Source organism: Cyprinodon tularosa, unplaced genomic scaffold (assembly GCF_016077235.1).
Source record: "Cyprinodon tularosa strain WSP-4 unplaced genomic scaffold, ASM1607723v1 ctg440, whole genome shotgun sequence".
Lineage (NCBI taxonomy): Eukaryota > Metazoa > Chordata > Actinopteri > Cyprinodontiformes > Cyprinodontidae > Cyprinodon > Cyprinodon tularosa.
Window position 1 is genome coordinate 50,506 of NW_024039164.1, and position 23,206 is coordinate 73,711.

Consider the following 23,206-nt stretch of genomic DNA (forward strand, 5'->3'; position numbering starts at 1 on the left):
CTGTGCCAATATACACAGAGATAGTTGTGTCTAGTTTAACTCTTTCTTGTCTCTATACAGTCATAACATAATAAACAAAGCAGGAAGGTCATCTGGTGAAAATTTATCCCGACAGATAAAGATAAACCCAACCAGCAAAATCACCGGTGAGCAACTTCAGTAGACCACAGGGTTATTATTACAATTGTTAAAACCATGCCAACAGTTTTATTCTTAAAAAAGATCAAATTCTACTTTAATATATATAATATATTACCTTGGCTATAACCTGGGGTTATGGTTTAACACCTCCGTTCTAATCATAATTAGGCTATAATATGATAAATGTATTCTAATTCATGATCTTTAAACATTAAACTAAAGAAAATTGCACTGAAGAAAAAATCAAAGTCCATTTTTCTTTTATTAAGCAGGTAAGTGAGACTCTTTGCCAATAGAATAAAATAATTTACATTTAAAAAAAGAAAAAACAACTGAACTGTCTTAATTCAAGACTATAATAATTTAATTATCTTATTTTAAGTGTAAAAGCATTCATTCCATTGGTAGATCAACATAAATACATACACAACTTAAGGTTGAATACACATATTTTAAGAAATGTCTAATTATTTTTAGATCATTTTTGCTTTGTGAATGGTCTTTTTATTTGCTTGAGACACCAAAATAAAGCGTTCTTTTAAGATTAGACTAAATCAAATATATTCTGGAGAAACTCTAAAATTTTAAAATAATTCATTCTTCAGACAGTATGATCTGGTTTGCTGCTCTGAAGGCACCAAGCATTCAGGTTTGTGTCTCTTTAAATGATACGAATTAAGTACTATTGTTCAATCTGGAGGTTTCTTAAAATTGAGTTTTTCCTCTCCACTGTCGCTACAAGCATACTTAGTGTGAGAGATTGCCTTCAAGTCAATGAATCGATGCAATCAACTGGTTTTCCTTAGATAGAAAACTGAATCAATTTGATTGTATGATCTGGTGAACTGTAAAGTGCCTTGAGATGACGTGTGGTGTGATTTGGTGCTATATAAATAAACTGAATTGAATTTAATTGCAGCATGTTAGTAATAAGTTATATTGAAATATTGAGTCTATATCTATAGTATCATACAAAATGTAAATAAACATCTTTTATCAACTCCTTGCTTAAGACTTTTTCATAACACGTATGACCAAATGTGGATATAGGTCATCCCTGTTGCTCTGAATGTTAGGATGAGCTGATGACAATATTCCCAAAGTGCCATCCAGAATAAAAAAAAATAAAAAAAACCTTAAAGTAAAGTTGAACGGTTATGATAGCTTAAAGAATTTAAGTCCAAAATCATTGTTTTCACCCATTCTTGTATTGTTACTGTATAAAACTTTTGCTACTTTTGTTTTTTTTTTTTATAGTGCTATTCAAAATAAAGTTTTATGATATGGTACGGTTAAATGTGTTCTTTAAGTGTTTTCAGTTTAGATAATAGATGCTATTTTCATTAGCTAAACTATTAGCCAAGCTTGCAAGCCTAAAATGTGGGACCACTTCAAGTCTGCGTGTGTTTTAAAGCTTATTCTAGTTTAGGTTCAGGTTTATGACTAGGAATCGTGAAAATTAACACAACATTCTATTCACTAAATAACTCACATCTAAACAGTTTAACTAGGTTATTAACTTAGTCGAGTTAAGACGTCAGCATATTTAATTAATAGCCTGTTGCATTCTGTTATGGAGCTTTGAGAAGATTTAATTTGAGGAAATTAAAGAGCTTAAAATCTGAGGAAAGAGGTCCAAATTTTTACTTTTTCCTTAATTTAAGTTGTCTTGATCCCCAAATTCCTCTTATCGTTAACATTTTGGGAGGAATTTAGATGAATGAAAACATGCACCACATCTAATGGCATATTTTTCATGCATTGCCGCTCAGATTTTGCCCAGTAAAGTTCATCCATCTTTGTGCGGCTGACATACCTGGAGTCACAGTGAGCTGAGCCGTGCTGCTGACAGAGCCGTAGGTGTTGGACGCTGTGCAACAGAACAGACCCCCATCCTCTGGAAAGGCTTCGGCAATCACCAACGTACAGATCTCCTCTGAAATGCACAAACATGATGAACATCATTTATACATTTGTTTTAATACAATCTACCAGAGAAATCCAGTGGACAAGAAGACCATTAGCACACACAGACAAAGGTGTTCTCAGGTAGACTGATGACTCACTACAGAGACACAGAGAATATGTGGAAGACAAACTAGCAGACAGACAAACATCTGTTTGGCGATGTCTCTGTGACTCACGCACTGCTTTTACTTGTATATGTGCTTCATCATGATTATTATTAGATGGGACTCCCTCTCAATGCAGTACTGTGGTTGTCATGAAAAAATCTGGATTTCTTCTCCAGACAAAACTTCCTGTTCATTACTTATTTGATCTCTTTGTGTGTGCAGGAACATGAACCCTTTATAGCTGACATTCGTGCAAGGACCTGAGGCAACATACCTGGTTCAGCCGCAGATCGAGGCTCTGATGTATTCAGACAGGACAGGAGGGGAGGGAGAAAAGTGTTAGTCAGCATGAGCCTGATAGTTACTCGGCTTTATAGAGCTGGAGATTGCCTCACTTTTCTGGAGGATCCGAAAATCAGGAGAATCCAGGATCTCATTCCCCTGGCGGTACCATCTGACCTGGAGGGGGGGGGCTCCACGGACCCTGCACTCCAGAACCACCACCTGGCCCTCTGACGCCTGGACGTCCTGCAGGAGCTGCGAGGGAGCGAAAGAGTTAAAAGAAAGCAGCAATGAGGAAAAGAATGGGATGAGTGAAGGATGAAGAGCACATCTGAAGAGGGACTGTGAATAATGAAAAAGATAAATCTGTTTTCGAAGGGAATCATGACACAAAGGGAGGATGACGGTTAAATGCTTAAATTAAGGAACTGAGGCCACTCACTGTTATAAAAACCCTCCTGTTGGACATGAAAGTGCAAAGTTTTGACAGCTTTTCATGTTTTTCTCATTTATTTTTTTCCATATTCCAGTGAAAATATTATCCCCACACTATTCCACAATGGGAAAACAAAAACATCTGTTTGGATGGTTTTGTTAATCTGTTATATGCATCGATATTAAGATGCTTTTTTTAGCCCTCGATTAAATCCTAGAGTCTTTCTGGGAATGGACCTGTAAGCTTGGCATGAATTTGCTCTGGAATCTTTGCTCTCCCATTCTTCCTGACAGGAACAATCAAGATTAAACAGATTAGCGACGTCTTTTTAAGTCTCTCCAGAGATCCTCTATGGTTCAGCAGCATTCTTTTAGAAACCTGTTTTTTTTTTGTCCTCACTTTGAAATAGTTAAGGTTGACATCCAAAGCCAACAATGCATTTTGAGAGAATGCACCTGCCTGCGGTGAACTAGCTGCAGAGGAAAATAAGTTTTAACTAATAAGGAAATCATTATATGGGCAGCTTTTTTTTACTGAAAATCGGGTCTTCTAGTAAGGTTCACATCCTGCTCAGACATATGTATCGCTGTCTGCTCTTAAAGCACCACGAAATTCTAGTGGATTCGGTCCAGACTTTGTTTGAAGATATAATCATTTCCACATCAAAGTAGAACTTGAAAAAAACTTCTAAGACATGCTTTTTTTAACTAACTCAAACTAAATTGAGGTCTTTTTTATCCAGGACAGTTTCACAAAGATTCAGGCTATTGTCTCGTTGAAATGTAAACTGTCCATGCTTGGGATTCAGGACATGGAAAAATGCTTCTACTTGTAATTTCCTTTGATTTGAGCGATTGGATCTTTTTATAGAGAAATCTTTCAAAACATATGTGCTCTGTTGATGATACAGAAAGAAAATGAAGCAAGAAAAGTTTAATGTATTCAAATTATAGACCAACAGAAAACTGTGGATATTTGAGATGTCTAAGGAAAGGATACCTAGTTTACTAATACAGATGTGAGTACCTTTAATTGACTGTATTTGACTTTCACTAGAAATCTGCTGTAATGGCATTACCAGCATCTAAGCAGTAAAAGTTGTTTATTATTTTCTGCAAAATATCTCAAATGAATTGATGTTGGATGGAGAGCTTCTATGTGCATTGATTTTTAGGTCTTCTAAATATGGTCAGTCTCAGGTTGTGTGGAGGTTTTAAGAGGACCCTAATGCAGAGAAGGAAGTTTCTTACAGATTTAATAAGGAGTGGTGACAACAGAAGCATAATTCCAGAAATAACTAATGAAGGAACACAGGAACCAGAGCAAAGGGGAACACATAGGTTTGGGAGGGAATGAGAGTAAGTACAGAGGAGGGGTATATCATATATAATATATATAATGGAGTAATCAACTGATTGGGAGCAGGTGTGGACAGAAGGATCTAGAAGGGAGCTAGGGGAAAGGACACTGGCACAAGAGAGAGTAACCAAGACATGAGCAGGTCGCTGCTTAAAACCTTCTATGACTCTGTGGTGGCATGAGCCCTCCTCTAAGCTTTTGTCTGCTGGGCCCCTGGCAGCGCAGAGCGGGCCAGAAAGAGACTGAACAAACTAGTGAGAAAAAGGCCGCTTCTGTCCTAGGCTGCACTCTAGACTCAGTGGAGGAAGTGTCTGAGGGGAGGGCGCTGTCCAAGCTTTCATCCATAATGGACAACACCTTCCACACTCTGCACCAGACTGTAGAGGAGCTGAGCAGCTGCTTCTAGTGAAAGACATTTACACCCTGTTTGTAAAAAGAAGCGCTACAGCAGGTCATTCATCCCTGCTGCAACCAGACTCTATAATGCAACACTATAACAGCAATAACTGTATAATGTATAATATGCAATTACTATTTGATACCCTGTGCAATAACTATAAATATAAATATCCATCCATATAAATACCTGGGTAAACACTGTATTATAACCCGGTATAAGGATCCTACTATAAAAAGAAAAAAGCAGTCATACATGGATGCACTGTATATACTGTATATATCCCATGCACCTTTTACCTCCTTTGGCACATTCTTCTTCTTTGAGTATTTGAGCTGATATAACAAGTACATTTCTCCACTGCAAGATCAATAAAGTCAATCAATCAATCAATACAACAGGGCTTAAACTTAACTAAAAAACTTAATGACACTAAATGGAAATTAAACTAATGACATAGAAAACACAAAATGACAAGAATCAAAGTGTAACTGAAAACTCAAAAGCTCAAACAATAGGCCTTACCCATATTTAAAGCAGTTCTAATGAAGTGCTGGCTTTGCAGCCAATACGTTTGGACAGCTGAGGCCCCAATCCAACATCTTGTTTTAAAGGTGGGGATGGTGTGCTCAGGGTGAGATGAAGTACTGTTTTTCAACCACATTAGCAGTAGAAATGCATGCACTTTTCAGGGAGTTTAATCTGCACACTCAAACTGTTTTAATCAAAACCCGACATATCTATTTCTTTCCATTTTTGTAAACATGGATTACATTGCTTCCCCTTCGCAGCATTATCTTGTCTTGGTCTGTAGATACCTGTACCGTCAATACGTTCACCTGTAATTTCCTATGAATATCTGCTGAAGCATCTAACAAAACACCCAGCAGCATTGCACCTGAAAACTTCACATTCTGTGTTTTCAGCAATGGACACAGTTGAAAGAAGGTTCACAGAAGAAATATGCCGCATGGGTCAGTGGGGACCGGTGCTGACCAGAGGGGAACGTCATGATTAAAGTCTGGCAGCGGTTATAAAAGGAGCAGGGTGTGCGGGTGAAGGAAAAACAAATGTCCTTTACTAATGAAGTGGGAAATGATTTAGGGCCTGACAGGCTGAATGAAAGTGAAGGGGACCTGACCCTTGTGGGTTTGGCAGGGCTGTTTGAAGCTTTGCCTCAGTCCGTCTCAGTTCAGCTATCATAAGACCCACAGCCTGAGGGGGGAGGAGGGGGAGACGGGGTGAGGTTGAACCAGAGGAGGAGTGCTCATAAAATCTTTGTTTAATCAGACCCTGACTGGTGGAAGTGAAAGCACTGAGGACTGTTATTATGGGATGTCTGAGGGCATATATATATATATATATATATATATATATATATATATATATATATATATATATATATATATATATATATATATATATATATATATATATATATATATATATATATATATATATATATATATATATATATATATATATATATATATATATACTGGCATGTATTGCCTGCATATTGTTCCATATTCCGGTGTTCAGGCGTGGGTGCATCCTTTCATGGTTAAGACTTTACTGTTGTTTATAGCTATTACTCTTATAGTTTTTGTGAATATATTTTGGACAAAGGTGTATCTAACTTTGTGGAAATCCTACGACCTTTTGAGCTTTTATTTTCATAAACAAATCTTAACCAAACTATTCCAATGAGTTGAATTAATAAATCCCTAATCATTAATTATAATAATCACAACTCCAGACTCATTCTTGATTATTTCTAACCCATAAACTTTTACATTTTTTCGTATTACAAACAATTGTATCTAATTGGGATTTTATGTGATTGACCAGGAGAAAGTAGAAAATATTTATTATGCATGATCTTTTGAAAGATAACTTAAAATACATGTGTGCATTTGTTTTCGGAGATATTTAAATCAATTTGACTTCATGATTGTTTGTAGGATTCAAATGCAAGTCTCAAATCAAATTTAAAAAGTTTGCTTAAATAAGCAAATATCACAAATATCAGAAATTCGGAACCAAAAAGATCAGAAAATGGGGAAATTTTTAGCAATGGTAAAAAAAAAAAAATACAGAGTAAAATTCAGGACAATGGAGGAGGGGAGAGATAGAGCAGGTGGAGAGAGAATGAAGCAGAGAGAGAACTTAATGAGATGTGATCCATGCAGAAAGATAAATAGAGGTTTTGTGTTAGTACAATAATATAAATGGCATATATGTGGTTCAAAAGGAGTATTTGGATAATGAGTAAAGAAACAACAGAAGATAAAACTTTTTAAAACAGTTAAAAAATGTGTCAAATACATTTAAATAAAAAACTTTAAATAGTACTAATTAAATGTTGTGAGTAGGTGAAACGAAGTATTTTAGTTATACTGAAATCCAAATAGAGAAGTAAAACTTTATAAAACAATTTTTTTCTGATAACTTCAATATTTTAAGTTTATCAACTTAAAAATTATGAAACAACTAACTGCCTAAGAAATGTTTAAATAGTGGTAAATTATTTTGATTTACTGTTTAAATTAACAAATGAATTTATAATTCAATGAACATCAACCAAACACGTAGAGAGCAGGGACTAGAAAATAACTATATAACAGAGCATAAGTTAAAACTTTAAAAATTTAGAAAATAGACAGAAAACTGAAAGAACCAAATTAACCAAAAACAGGAGCCAGGGGCGTCTCTAGGTTTTAGAGACAAGGGTGGCTCAGCCCCAGAAGATAATGCGCGCGCTAATCGCGCGCCGAATTTTTTCAGTGCACCTGCTAAGGCGTTGTCTAAGACAAGGGTGTAACTTTGTGTTGAAAGTTGGTGGGGACGGCTCATAAGGAAAGGGAGCTACCTGCGCGACGCCTTTTTTTTTTTGTTGGAAAGGATAAAGCCAAAAAAATGCGAATAACATTTATCAATTTAATGCTTACAGTTGAAAACTGTTACAATATTCACTTATATATTTTGTGCAAAAAATATCACATAAATCTAAACAGACAGTACAAATCAAAGAAATCAAATAAATATATCAATTTTGTAGAACATTTATTGACAGTCAATTTTGGGTCACTTTTTAAAATTAATTTACTTTTAAACCAGGACTCGGACAAGATCTTATGGGGCCTTAAGCAGAATATGATTAAGCAACTCCGTCTTTCTGTCAAGAACATCCACCAGCAGGGTATCCAGGGGGGGATTTACCATTAGGCAATACTAGGCAGTTGCCCAGGGCCCCAAGTTCTGGGGGCCCCATAAAACGCTGTTTCCATGTATGGTTAATACAACTAATCCTTATTTGTCCACATTAATTATGTTTTTGATAAAAATCCTTTGGCTAAAATGCCATCAGAACGCTGATAAATAGAGAGGAAAAAGGGACAAGAAGAGAGGGACAAAACCTAGAACAATTAATGGATGTCTATTCTATTAACATTTCTCTATCTGTAGAATGGGTCTGTTTTATGGGTTTACTTCTCAGGGGGCCCCCTGCCTGTCTTTGCCTAGGGCCCCAAATTTCCTAAATCCGCCCCTGAGGGTATCAATACTGATTTGATAGAATCTGGGAGAACGGACCATGTTCAACCATCCATTTTCTTTAACCTTATCCCTCAGTGGGATCAGGAGGTGCTGGTACATATCTCTAGCCACGTTCTGGGTGAGAGGTGGGATCACCCTGGACAGGTCACCAGTCTGTCGCAGTATGTTCAACCAGCTTAAAAGTAATCGGTAATCAGATTTATTATTTGCACTTTTACTAAGTGAACTTTCTAACTCCCTTAAATCTGAAATTCCAATGCCAAAATTGTTTAAATCTTTTATCTTTGGACCCCCTGCAGAGTGACGTCACACCTGCAAGATCCTATCCTTACCTTCCTGCTAGATTGCAAAAAGCAGCTTGCTCATGAGTTGTCAACATAACACGCTAAATCTTAAATGTACGTGTACATATAAAAGAAAAAGGGGCGCAGTGCTTGCTACTGAATGGCAACACTATCAAAGTCAGGAAAAAGTTTTAAGTGAAGCCGGGATTAAAACAGTAGCTACAAGAAGCTTCAAACAAAAGGTGTTCTTTATGTTCAACCTAAACACCAACTCCGATAGACCATCAGTAGAGCAGGTGTTTAAATTAATCAATCACTGCTGCGAAAGCTTATAGCAGTGAAAGCTAATATACCACAGCCATCACTTAATAAACACAAAATAAACAACCCTCTAAAAACGGAAAACTGTAATGGACTGAAAGTCCTGTTTTTTATGTGGGAAATTATTTGCGTGTGTTTTAGTATAATTCTGATATATTGGCGCTGTTGTCTGTTTCTATGGCAACGATACTGAATGTAGTGTAGCTTAGAGACCTGCACGGGTCGAGTTTTACCAACCCGCACCCGCCCGAACCCGTTAGGATGACTACCGAATCCGACCCGTCACCCGCGGATATCTTCAAATGTTATGGGGAGAGGTTGGAGGGGGGTGATGGGGAGAAAGCGAGAGGCAACAGATTCTTTTTTCTGAGTTTTTTTGTCGGGGTTTGTGGACGGTGAGCAGCGGGGAGAACTTTTTTTATTTTCTTTCTGAGGAGCGGCATGAATGGGGTTTTAATCAGATATACACAGCACCGAAAGCAAAATACGTGTACAATATTGGTGGGGACATGTCCACACCAGTCCTTAAGGAAGTTACGCCTATGATTGTTCAGATTAACTTGTCTTCTTTATGGCTTTTATTCGGTGCTTTACTGCATTTGTTTTGGGAAAATATGGGGAAAAAATAAATACAGAAAAATATATAGCTATATTTTTTAAAATCGCAAAATAATTATAGGGTGGCTAATGCCAAAGAAAGGGTGGCTGAAGCCACCCTTAAATAGGTCTAACGACGCTTATGACAGGAGCTAAGAAATACAGGAAGAAAAAGAAAAGGATTTCTGTACAACATCAAATAGTCAGATATTTATCTGACACTAAACATGAGCGCAGCTGAGCATAAATTAGAGAAGCGAAAAAAATTCAGATTACAGAGAAATCTTGAGAAACTGTGGGTAGACACAGCTGAGGTGATAGAAATTATTGGGTTTAACTCAATCTTCATGAAAGGATGACAAGAAGAAAGACTTTTATGTATTTATTTGGCACAAGCCTGAGAAATTTTAGAATGAAGAACAGTTTGTTTGTTTTGTTAAGTTTGTAAAGCTTGCTTAGATTTCCGTCAGCTCTGATTGCAGCCAAGTTATTGAATTAAGGCTAATTTATACTCAGAAAACCAGGTCATCTGCGTGTGTGTCGCAGTTAATGCAGACGTGCTCCCGCCTGTTCCGCAGACACTCTGGTGCACCTCACCGAAATTGCAGGCGACCGCACACAGGAGGCTTCAACTCTACACTCTGTGTATTCCCTGTTTAGTAAATTACTGGCTTGTTTTGTTTGTATGACCACCATTGTGGAAAACGACTTGTGAAGTTGGACCAGCTAGAAGAGCGAGGTGCGCTCTTCTAGGAAGGCTGGGACCCTTTTTCCACCTGGATCCCTGCACTTTTTCACCCTCATGTCCCTCCGTTGTTGCACAAACTTGCCCCTTGCCTTTTCCACTTCCTAACACCCACAGCTAGTTGGTGATAGTCCCTCTTGCGTTGTAGCGTGTAATAACATAGCGCAGACCACGCTTCAAAATTGGGCATAAATCAAAAATACCTGCGTCATTCCTGCAACCAGCTCACTGCGACACACTGCTGTGGGAGTATAACCAACCCTTAAGTGTGGATTCATATAAATGCATGCCACACTTTTCAGATTTTCATATATATATATATATATATAAATATAAAGGATAGAATTTCTCTCCTGTTTATAATTACTTTGGTCATCACACAAGTACTGTAAAATATGGGTTTTTATCAAGCTGTGTGAAGCAATGAGAAATGCAAGGCATGTAAAAACAACTGGCTATGAATTGACTTTCCATTCAAACTCACCTTTGTGAACAGCGGTGGGCCTGATGACTCAGCACCATGCAGTAGTGACAGAGGGCTCTGCATCTAGATCATAATACACACATACAAGAGAAGATTAAGCTTTTTATTATGTCTCCTAAAGGTTTAAAAGCAGCGCTTGGCTGAGCTGTCCTGCATGCTGTAGGGACTTACCCGCTGTGGGGGATGAGACATGGACTGGACCAGAGCGGAGCGGTGAGGAACCACCTCTGGGCTCTTGGGAGATGACGAGCGTATTGTTAAGGACATGGAAGTCATTTTTTTCTGAGCTCTGTGAGAAGGAAAAAGGAGGAATGCTTGAGGAATATGTAGACAGAGAGCAACCAGAATCTGAAGAAGACCTGGATTATATTCCTTATTAAATTGCGATATTTTGGTGTAAAGAAAGCTGTTATGAAGCAGCTTAAGCTTTGATAAATTATCTCATCATACACGGAGGGAGTAAAGCTCGCACGAGAGGTCAAAGCCTGGAGTTAAGTGTAAGGGACAGGCATGACACGGCAATTCTTTTTCATATTAACCCCATAGACCTTTCATTATAAGGAATGCATCCCATGTTTTAGGTCAGGTCTAGGGCTCTTTAAAGGCCTGGTTAAAGAGAAGCAGACAGCAGACTAATAGCTGCTGCAGGGCTCAGTTAACCCTTTCAGGGTTCCTACATTCATTGGGTCATAAGGTCACGGCGATGCAGAAACACACGTACTGAGGCATGACTCCTGATCTTGACTTTGATACCGTTCCTTCTCCTTCTGAGTCCGATGATGAAGCCCCTATAAATGGATGAAACAAAGCAGAGGCTGTTTTTGTAACATTGTATAAAAACGGTAAATAACCTGCAGAGGAATTTCTCTGGTGTTGCAGAAAACAAACACAGATACAAACATTTCCCTAAATATTTGACACCATTTACAAAATTAAAAGATATATTTTTACCACATCAGTCCGGTGGCACAAAAAAAATTTATTATATGTTGCTTTAGATGATCAGTGCAGATATAAGCTACCATAAAGAGCCATATTAGTTATTTGTTTATTTTTTGATGGGCACCTATTTTATCTCTCCTCTAGTATAAGGTCCAAAGAGACTTTTTAACGTTACTTTATGTGGTACAGTATCTTTAAATATTGTCAATAACAATTCAAAAAGAATATGAATATGAGAGTATGAAACAAAGCTTTAAATGTTACACTGAACAAATAATAAAAACAGCTCTGCAAATGGATGTATTTTTATAAGAGTTTGGTAAAACTATAATGCAAAAACAAATAGTGTATTACATGAAACCAACAAGCAAACCCAATGAGCCTGTCTGGAGGAGATGTGTACTAAACCGGATGGTATGATTCTTCTACTATTGTGACATAAAAACCTCAGATAAAAAGATTTTCAGCCAAAATCGAATGTTCTGTAATAGTTAAGAAAATCCTATGCAATAAATATAAATACAACTTCATCTGCACTTTTTTTAAATGAATACATTATTATAAGTCTAGCATCAATACAGGTCTCTATGGCTGTATATGTGTATAAAAGGCTTTACTAATTGAGCCAATATGCAGTGATTAGGAAGGCAAGAAAGGTAAAAAAAAAACAGATTCAAACTTATGAAACTGCATCAGAGGGGAATCTTGAGTAACCATGTCTCCATAACAACCCTTAAACACAATCTATATGCAAACTTGGTGTTTACATGATGCCAGGAAAAAAAATGGTGTTTTCCATCCGCAAATGTAAACATGCAGAAATTCCTCAGTAACATTGAAACCAACTGAGGAAAAGTCATTTTCAGCTGCAAACACTTATTGATGAGTGGCCTTAAAAAAGGGTGAATGATGGGAACAGTGTTAGTTATGGAGAGTGATTATTATGCTGTTAACCTTTAAAATACCAGAGAATTTGAAACACAAGTCATGTGCTTGCCTGCATGGTATGGGTTACCCAGTAAACTTTAAGATTATAAAAGGGTATAAGGTAAAATATTTAATACATTGATTTTAACCCATGCATATCATGCATGCATGATATAGATATTCCACTTGCAACTGTTAGTATTTGATTATGTGAAAACAGAAGCTTAAAAGTCTGACCTTCAATGTAAACCTCAGCTGAGGTATTATCTGCTCCTAGACTGTTGGAAGCCACGCAGGTGTAACGTCCCGTGTCGTCCTCGAAGGCTTCAGCGATCACCAGAGTGTGCAGGTCTCCTTCCCTCCAGATTTGGATGTCAGGGGAGTTCTGCAGCTCACGGCCTTCGCAGAACCACCTGCAGGAAGGGTAAACCCAGATGTTTTTCTAAAGTGCTACCTTTAATGAAATGCTTTTTCTTTATGTAATTGAAACATTTCTATTATTTAAAAAAAAAACTCTGCTCTGTGTGTTTGATAAAGATTATCTGATGTTAGACACTCAAAAGATGGAGTTTGTAGCTCTGTTTTCCGCTTAAATGTCGTAGCTGTTTTTTTCTTTTGCAAATTATTAAACCAAACTGGTTTCCATGACTCTACTCTGAATGAGATGCGGGTCTGCTAATCAACTCTACGTGCGTACCTGCTCAGTGACACACTCCTCCTGGGTACGTCTGAGTTTCCATATCTACAGAAACATCAGCCACCCCGAGGCACTGACAAACTGCTATGTTACGGGAAGCAGAAACACCTCTTTCCAATCAGAGTGCTGTGTGTCTGGGCAGGCGCTGCACAACGCTCCTTGGGGAGCGGAGAAACATGCTTTGTCTCTTCTTGGATTTGATGTGGATAAGAGAGAGTCTGTAACTCTGGCAGCTTCATCTGTTTTATCTCTCTTCACAGGGTTATGATTAAAGCAGAACTTTCCCAGTCCTCCAGCTCAGTGCCACCACATCAAGTCCAAGATCAAACAGCGATGCTACAGTCATCCACCTCCTTCCACACATCAGGCCTCTAGGACCACAAACGGAGACTTTGATCCATAGTTTTATCTTTTTTAAAAGCATTCTATAAACATTCAGAACATCCACTCTCCAATGACACACCACTCCAATGAGAATGAGAGGGGATATAAATCCTGGTTCACCTCTCGACCTCTGAATCAACAGGGGAGGTGCAGGAATTCCCAAACGAAAGAAAAGAACAGCTGTTCTTCAAACCCAGAGCCACGACCTTAAAGACATTCCTGCTGTCTCAGAGCACTCCATAAAAAATGTTTCTACAACCTGCAGCATGGCCGTAATTTTACTTTTTACACCCAGATGTGTCAGTCAGATAAAGCATCCAGACAATAGTTCATTCTTGTGAATTTATGGATTATGTCTGAGCTGATTGATGTGGGCGTGGAGGTGAAAAAAGGTGACGGGGAAAGTGGATGAATGAGCGAATGGCGGGTAGAGAAACGGTAGAGTGAGCCTGAGTCAGAGGAGGGTAGACACGCAAAATGATGCAGTGTATTAGTGAGACTAGTCATACCAAAGGATTTATTATCATCAGGGTCAGGTGGACATAGACCGCCTTGGAGAAGAGCTCACAGAACATCACTTTTTGTTATGGTTCAAACACAAACTTTAGAGCTTTTTTATATACTACATCAACACTAAGAAGTGTATTAATGTGGAAAAAGAGGGATAAAAGCTTTTATTTTAAGTTTTTCCAACAAACATCTAGAAAAGGAGTTTTTAATTTTGCTTTCATCCATCTTCTCATCAACTTTTGCCTGCTTTCAGCTAAAGGAAAACATGATGATTGCACCATGTGAGGCTGTTTGCATGGCTGGTTTCTTTCATACACAGGTCTGATCTGATCAGAGCATTTCCTTCTCTATTAGTCCCCTGCATCACTCGTTACAAGATGCAAACAGGATTCCTCATGGAGCTCTTTCAGATACACCTTTCTTCATGCTACTCTGCAACAAACACTGACCTGTCAACAATTTCTCCAGCTGAGCTGTGGATCTCTGCTGCTCCTCTAGTGTTACCACAGACATCCATAGTGGGCCGCCATGCCTTGTTACATGAACAGCTCTGCTGTAAGCTTTCCATTTTCTAAAGATGGATTAAACACATCTCTGTCAGATGTTAAAGGGTTGAGATATTGCCTTTAAAACCCAAAATAGTCTTGACCTTCCCCAGAATTTCTGACTGTAATGTTTGATTAGTTATTTGGTCCTTTTTACTCTATTGTTCTCTGACAATAGACAATAGTCTTTGAGGCAAAGGCCTCAGGCTATATCTGAGGCCTTTGCAGAGCTGCTGGATGTAAAACCTATATCAAACTGCATGGAGATGGATTGTGTTTACTACTAAGCTGTCTTTGTAGAACATTTTCTAGATTTCATTAGGGGTGTATTAGAACAAAAGTTGGATAATTACACATAACAAGTTTTCCATTCTACTTCCACTGTTCAGTTATCTTCCACATTGATTTGCTCCATAAAAAACACACCCAATAAATGGTAAATGGCATGTACTTATATAGCGCCTTTATTCAAGTCAGCAGACTTGACCGAAGCGCTTTACACTACATTCATTCACCCATTCACGCACACACTCACGGTGGCAAGCTACATTGTAGCCACAGCTGCCCTGGGGCTCACTGACAGAAGTGGGGCTGCCGTACACTGGGGCCACTGGGCCCTCTGACCACTATCAGTAGACAATGCAGGTGAAGTGTCTTGCCCAAGGACACAACGACACTGAAAGTCGGAGCCGGGGTTCGATTTCAGGGCAAACTCCTACATCCAACGCCATTGTCGCCCCATGTAAATAAAGCATATAGGCAGTTGTAAAGTGGCTAAAATGTGAAAAATAAAAATGAAAAGATGTAAATATGTTTTCAATAGATGCTTAATAATTCATTTGTCATTATTGCTATGTGATATATAATATTTTATTTGTGTTACTTTCTAACACATGAACAAAGTTGTTTGCATCACCTATTTGTTCATCCGATGATGCTGTCAGAATCATAAAAATGTCACAGGAACATAAAGACCAAAATAAATCCGCTTAATTTTAAGCAGCTCAATGTGCACCAATCACCTGAGATAGTCTGTGGTTTGTGCGCAGGTAGCAGCTGTTACGTGTCACAAGTCACAGTATGATAATGTCATGGGATTTTGAGACCCCACAGTGATATGACATAAATTTGCAACATGTCATTATAGGATGACTCAGACCAGATTCTGCTTCCTAATTAAGAGCAGCCTGGGACTGACAGTAGAAAGGAGTTTATTTTTCCCAACCAAACAATATCCCTGTGTGGTTTTTCAATCCATTTTTCCCGGATTATAACCAGCTGGGGAAAAGTGAAAACAGCGTGCTTGCGTGACTCTGGTGTCTGCTGGGGCTTTACTCCTAAAATCCAGGTTATTTAAGGTAATTAAATATTTCTACAGACTACAAGTCACTTACAGTGATACTGAGAGAGCATCAACAGTGTTCTATGCAACACTTGCTGTAAGTGGGATGACTGTTTAATACAAATCCTTTCAAATTGTGCTTCAAGTTGCATCAAAACGGGTTGGGTTTGACAAACCCCCTTAGCAAAGTCTGATGGCGATGATGAGAATATTACAAGCAAAGTGAGATGGTTCCCCAGATGTATAGACATACAGTCCCCTACAGCAGTATCCATATCCCATTAACCTTTTCACATCTTGCTGCTGTGAAGTAGTTTTTTAACTGAGTATTGACAAAAAAAGCATCTAATAAGTAAAACCCTTATTCTGAAGCGTAATAATCAGTTAAACAGTCAACCTGAGTTTAGATCTCAAATGTATCTGGCAGAATATTAGTCAACAAAAAGTATAATGAAGACTAAAAAACACAGAAGGGATAATCAGAGAAGAGGTTAATGGTACGTAAGTGCCTGAGAGCTCTAGTTTACAGAACAGCTAATGCTTTTTCAAAAATCTATACTTTTAGGATCTTGGGTAAGAAAAAAAAAATTACTTGTCAAATTAAAGTCATTCAAAGAACCAACAAAAGCTATAGGCGACACAGCAAACATGTGGAAGCAGGCACTTTGATTATATGAAACAAAAAATGAAACTTGTAGAGAAACTAACACTAAACAGCAGCTTTAACACACCTTCCTTACTGTTAGATAGAGAGGTAGCAGCGTCATGCTGAGGGAACGATGGAAATAGTTTCCTGGATTTGTTGTGATCTTAACCACAAACATGACATCCGTCAATAGTGAACCTCCATCTTACATGCGGTCACAAACTCCTTGCATCAGTGTTTAAAGCTTACTTTTTCGTTTTTTCCTTTCAGTATTTTTCTCTCCGTCAGCAGCACCGAGCTCTGTGGACTTAAAAGGCAATGTACATTAAAAGGCAATGTACATTTGAGGAGTGAAGGAATGGAAATGTTGCTAAAACAAAGAAGAGCACTCATCGGCTCCTCTCACTGACAATAAAGTGGGAAGCTCAAACTGCTCTCAACAAAAACAATAAAAAAAGCTTATTAATAAACCTTAATGAGGCAGAATTACACATAATTACTGGGTAAAGTCATTTAAAGCCATACGGTAATGTTTATTTAATCCCCTCTCTATTTCCCGGGAATGTACTCAAGATGATAATAGGCCCAAACTGCATGCTGCGCTTTCTCCTGTGAGGGAAGCGAGACATTCTCCAGTCAGATACAGACTAGAAGGAATAAAAAGGAATTCCACCATTAGTGGACTCGTTTTCAGGGGAAGCAGGGTGTGGTAGAAACAAATCCATCAATGCTCAAAGTAAATGGGCTGAAAGTGAACATTTCTTGGCAGAACGCAGCTTTGCCACCTACTTCCTCTCAACACAATACCGTTATAAAACACACCTATTCAGAGCATGCATACAAATGGTTTAATGAGTAACACCTCAGCCACTCATTCATCCCACCCAAAAAAGGCAGACAGCCAATAAGGGGATTAAACATCCCACCATCAGCACCAAACAGCCCCTCTGACCGACGACCCCAGGCTGTCCAAGGCTAGACGAAGCCTCAGAGGAGAGGATCTCACAGGCCAAACCAAAACTCTGTTGCCCTGGGCTCGATAGTGCGTGCCGAGGGCCACACTCTCCTCGCCTGACCCTGTTGTTATTTGCTGCTGTTGATGGAAAATTTTATGAAGCTAAGCTCAGTTTCACCACAAACCCCAGTGGGAAGCAGCCGGAACAGAAGGGAAACTGACTGTGACATTGATGAGGGAGTGATAGACGGCAGAGCAACACCTCCAGGAGTTATTCAACACTTAGTACACTTAATAGGAAGTCTTTGTCCGGAGGTATTTTATCTGGCGTTTCCATTCGGTCCTCAGTGGGGGGGTTAGAAGTCTGTGGACCGCAGAACTGGACCCATGGTTGAAATGGACAACAGAGGCGGCATCAAGGCTGTCTTTATCCATAATTACAAACTACGACAAAAATGAAGTAAAAATGGCGAACCTTACAGCAGGCTGGGTCAGTTTTACAATCGCCTAATTCACGCAAACAGCAGAGTAAGGGCTTATTCAGTTTCCTCTCTCCCATGAATGTGGACTGGGTTTCTAGAAACAAATATAGCTTTAAATCACATTGACAGGGAAAGAAAAAACTCCTTGCGTTAATCATTCAGTGATGGTTGTCAAAGTTACCTTCTAAGATGGCATAGGGATCATCAAGTACAATCTGAAAAAACAATACATTATCTATCATTGGAGATTGTTTTATGAGTCTGGATAAATGATCTAGCAGCAAAGCGGTTACCATCCTGATGTTATCTGTCTCATTATAACCTACTAAAACTTTACAGGAAGTCACAAAGAGCCTGACTTTTAACAGTTCTTGTGATCCTACATTCTCTCCATGAGTAGGTGGGTTCTCTCTGGGTACTCTGGCTTCCTCCCACAATCCAACCGTTCTGTTAATTGGTCTTTCTAAATTGCCTCAGGTGTGCAGTAATATGTCCTCTGTGAATCTCTGATCTAAGATCTAGGATAATCCATTGACCTGACTGCTCCTGTTTGTGTTTATTTTTGAACAATTTGATCAGCTCTACATAAATCCATCATTTTTGAGCCTGTGTTCATTAGTAGAATTCAGGATCCCTGCAGAAATTAAAGCCTGAGGTCAGGGTACTTCTGAAAATGTGTGTGATTTAGTTTGATCAAAGCAAAAATGAAGTAAGTTATTTTATTTTTCAGGTATGGAGCATCTTTTAAACAGAAATCTGTGTAACATAAAGCAGTCCACAACAGCCCTATTCTTTCAAATCTAAATTCCCAAAAAAGTTAAAGAAAAACAATCCACTGGACTTGGTTTCCAAGTTTGAAGACATTTCGCTTCCCATCCAGGGAGCCTTTTCAATTTATCTCTCTGTCTGAATTGAAAAAGCTTCCTCGATGGGAAGTGAAACTTTTTCAAACTTGGAAGCAAAGTCCAGTAGATTGTTGTTTGTTTTTGTTTTTTTTTTTACTTTTTTTGGAATGAAAATTACCTGGATGACTGAGAATCTTCACCAGGATTCATCTAAACTGTAGAGTTAAAGTAAGCAGTCCTTAGTTCCATTTAAAATACTCTGTTTAGAGCCTTGTCAACTAAAAATAGAAATGCCTCTGATAAAGAGGATCTCAAAAGAGAGAACAGACTCTATGATGATGGAGCTTGGTCAATGGGATCGCATGCATGATGGGTCAAAGCTGACCGGGATGATTTAGACTAAAGACAGCTGCTGATGACAGTTGGATCTCTGACCGGAAGCAACCAGAAAAACAACTCTGTTAGGAATTCAAGCCCAGTCCATCAGTTAGGATATTTACATGAGCAACTATTTGATCATTTTCATGACCATATCTCTCACTCAGCTGAATACCATCCAGATAAACAACGGAGAGGGAATGCATTGTGCCTGGGCCCAGTTGTGTGTGCTAGCATGTCTGATGATGTGCATGAGAGACAAAGACTAAAATAGTGCCAGATTAGTGCAGCAGCTGAACTACAAATGGATATTCCTCATTACTAAGGGGGATCCCCCCTTCGAGCATAAAGACCCACATATGTGCAGAAATGGATCTGAATAAAACTTAATGACTGAAAAACAAAAATCACTTTTTTTCTGCACAATAAAATACGAGCTACTGGTGCAATATGATAATAAAGGAAAATGCCCATTAAAGGCAAGTGTCGGTTGTTTACATAATTATTTTGCTTAGGATTGACGTAGAAAATATCATCGTAAGCCATAAATTCCTCAAATTCTTGATTAAGTTGATTTATTTCACTTTAACAAATACAAACATTAAAGCGCGACTTTTACACTTAAATATTTAATCTTAAAGGTTGTCTAAACTGTAACTTACCTGTGCTTTTATGTGTCTTACTTCCCAGTGAGGTAAACCAAAATCAGTAAGAAAGTCCCCTGATACCGGGTTGTACATAGAGCCTCGTCTCCTGAGAGCATGACCCACACTGAGCCACACAGCCTTATAGATATGCACACATTTCTCAGGCTGAGCAGAGGACTGAGAGGGAGGGTGGGAGGGAGCAGCTCAGAGCTGCCAAATTCCTCACAAAACAGAAGAGTGAAAAAAAATACATTTAAGACTCATTAAAGAGACAAGAAATGTTTCTCGACTGCCCACACCGAGTTCATTCATATAATTCCAGTGGTTTGCTGAAATGTCTGTAAGCATCTCTCTCTCACAGAAAAAATAAATCCCACTCATACATGTCAAACTATCTGTAACTCTAAACCCATCAAAGCTCGGAGCAGGTAAACTTCCGATCACTTCATACATCTTGCGGGATGCAAACCTATAAATAACCTTTTCTGGCCTTGGACTCTGGAATCTCTCTCTAAAACAAACCAAGAACTAAAAAAAATCTTGCTTTTCTGTTGTGAGACAAGTCTTGGCCACAGTCGGCTGACCATCAAAGGTGCCACAGCAGGACTTGGCTGGAGCCAGTCAACACTCTCACGATGGAAACCTCTGGGGCTCTAATCTCCAACTATAGGGAAGAAAAGGCTTTAAAGTTAATACAAGATGACAGTGCTTCAGTTTGCACAACAGTGCAGACCTAAGAGGAGAAAACATTAAATGCACTTCCCCAAAACTAATCATTCCCTTATGCTTGAACTAGAAGGAGGCCACTGGAAAAGCCAAATTTGGCCTGTACAAAAATAGCATTAGTTAGAGTGGAAATAAACCACTTCTGTTGGCTGCACCTGGCAGGAACAAGACAGATGACTGCGGTGACGCTAAGATGTGTGCATACGTCACATCTTTCAATCAAAATAAGACCACGGTGATTAAATTTAAAAATCAGTCCAGTCAGCAGGCAAAAATCGGCCATTTGTGGTTTGTTCAGAGCCGGAGAGCTTCTGGCTGATGCCAACAGAAAGGGTGTGGTGCGCTTCAGTCTCTGCAGGAACTCCTGCTCTGGCTTCAATGCAAGCAGAACTCTGGATATTTTGGTCACTAGCAGCCCTCCACTGGGATGTGGCAGGTGGGCTTCAGTGTTGTGCCATTACTTAGAGGGTCAGCTCTCCTCACGTCTGCTGGACTTGGTGACATGAAGATCGATGAGGAGAAGAATAAGCAACTGACAACATCTACTCCCCCCCGTGGCAAACGCTGAGTCCCTCGCTGGGCAACAGCTTGCTTCCATTTGTTCTGAGAGCAACACGAGAAACACAACAGCTCTTAGATGTGAATATTAAGGGTTTAACATTGTAGGAGGCATGCTCACATTTGTCAGTTACTGAATGAAAGCAACTCTCTCATACACACTGTTTTGTCTTTGGGCTCTACGTGATCTTAAGAAGAATACATTTCATAAAGTTGATGAAAAAATGTTCAGGTCCTTTAATCAGCTCCTCCTAATAACAGAGGCTTTTTGCAGCCATGTTATTTTGATTATTATAAATGTTTAAGCTCTATCCATCTGAAAGAAGGGAATGCAGACACTTTCAGATCTCCTTTAGAGGTACTTTTGTTAAGAGAAAGACATCAAGTACTCTTTGTAAGGCAGGGGTCTTCAACATTTTCCAGGCCAAGGACCCCCAAACTGATGGTGAGATGGAGCGGGGACCCCCTAATTATATATATTGTATGAAATCAATGAAACTGGTCCTATAGTCACTCTAGTACAGATGGAGTCATGTAAAGAAAGTAATTTCTCCCTGGGATTATTAAAGTATTTCTGATTTTGATTCCTGGTTGATGGGATAGGTGTTGTGAATGAAACGGTGTCCAGCTTGAAAATGCTCCTGTGTGTCGCTGAATGTGTGCATTGATGACTGAAAGACATCTTCTGCCTCCATTTATCTGTTTACTACAGTCTGTTGAATTGATGTTAATGTGGATTTAAAGACATTTAAATTAGTGAAAAAACTGCAGGAGAGATTATTAAAAAAGGCTGGCCAACCAACACTTTTGTGACCCCTGTGAAGTACCTCTTAGGACCCCCTAGGGCTCGCGGACCCCCTGTTGAAGACCTCTATCGTAAGGCATCCCAAAGTTAACTATTGTTACCTAATTAGATATAAGCTTTTCTCTCAGACATCTCATGCAACTCAGAGAGCAGACTTTAGTAAAATGTAGTTTTCTTTTGTTTTGTTTTTTTAAATATGACTAAACGGAGTCACCGGGGGAAAAGTTGATGCACATGCAGACCAGAGATGCTCATATTAAGGATGAACTGAAAAAGATCTATCTAGAAAAACACAAAAGAGGAGGCATTGTGGCTAACCCAAAACACTGAATAAATGGAACAAGAAGTAGAAGATGCTTCCACCAAGTTTCACCAATGGTAGTGTTGGTATTTGCATGTGAGCCACAGGGTTTTCATCTACATGTAAGCAGAACTCCTTCCTACATATCACTGTGTCCTTTAGAAGGCCTATGGTGGACTGCAAACTACGCTTTGATATTAATCACATGGGTTGCTTCTGAAGGCAACTTGCTGGATTTCATTTTGGCTATCAGACTAAAGGAGTTGTTTCCAACTGCAAAATTTTGAAAACTTTATTTCCTTTCCTTCTGCTTAAAAAATGCACAGTTTTACTCTGGCCTTAAAGTTAAAAGATTATGAATACTTTTGCACAGAGCTGTTAGAAAAAGAAATAACTAATCTTTGCGCAAACAACCAAACATGTAAATGATATTAGAATCCAACCAAAACTTGACCTCACTGTGTTTCAAAAGGTCCCATAAGGGTCAGCTGACGTCACTATGAATGGACGCATGTTGTCATTTTGTGTTCCTTCTCCAAGGAGACCAACTGACGCTAACAAAAACACCGGCTATGTCCTCTCATGATCTCACACTGTAAAGACTATATATCCTCCCAACTGTCAAATAAATCCAAGAGAAAACCAACAAAAGTAACACCTAGAAGAGCCCAAAAATTAAACATATCAGCCGTAAACAATAAATGAGACCAGATATTTAAACAGCAGCATGAAGTCTCTTCTAAAATGAAGTGCACTGCTGACAAGATCAGACTTACGCTAATAATATGTTTGTTCCTCTGTTCTTGTGCTATCATTCCGTAAAGCCAAATTCCACTA

The 23,206-nt window shown here is 38.8% G+C and overlaps 1 protein-coding gene across 5 annotated transcripts in view; it reads right to left on the reverse strand.

Annotated features, from left to right (window-relative positions):
* palld (palladin, cytoskeletal associated protein) overlaps positions 1 to 23,206 on the reverse strand; it is an 81,255-nt gene that overhangs the window by 35,782 nt on the left and 22,267 nt on the right. For 4 of the 5 annotated variants that reach the window (XM_038300107.1, XM_038300109.1, XM_038300106.1 and 1 more), the window contains exons 3-9: positions 12,786 to 12,961; positions 11,401 to 11,467; positions 10,851 to 10,968; positions 10,680 to 10,742; positions 2,612 to 2,753; positions 2,491 to 2,514; positions 1,958 to 2,077 (exon numbers count right to left, since the gene is read on the reverse strand). In XM_038300107.1, the coding sequence (XP_038156035.1) occupies positions 1,958 to 2,077; positions 2,491 to 2,514; positions 2,612 to 2,753; positions 10,680 to 10,742; positions 10,851 to 10,968; positions 11,401 to 11,467; positions 12,786 to 12,961 (710 nt within the window). Of the gene's footprint in view, positions 1 to 1,957; positions 2,078 to 2,490; positions 2,515 to 2,611; positions 2,754 to 10,679; positions 10,743 to 10,850; positions 10,969 to 11,400; positions 11,468 to 12,785; positions 12,962 to 19,994; positions 20,131 to 23,206 lie in introns of those variants that run through there. The other variant, XM_038300110.1, reaches the window with a different exon arrangement.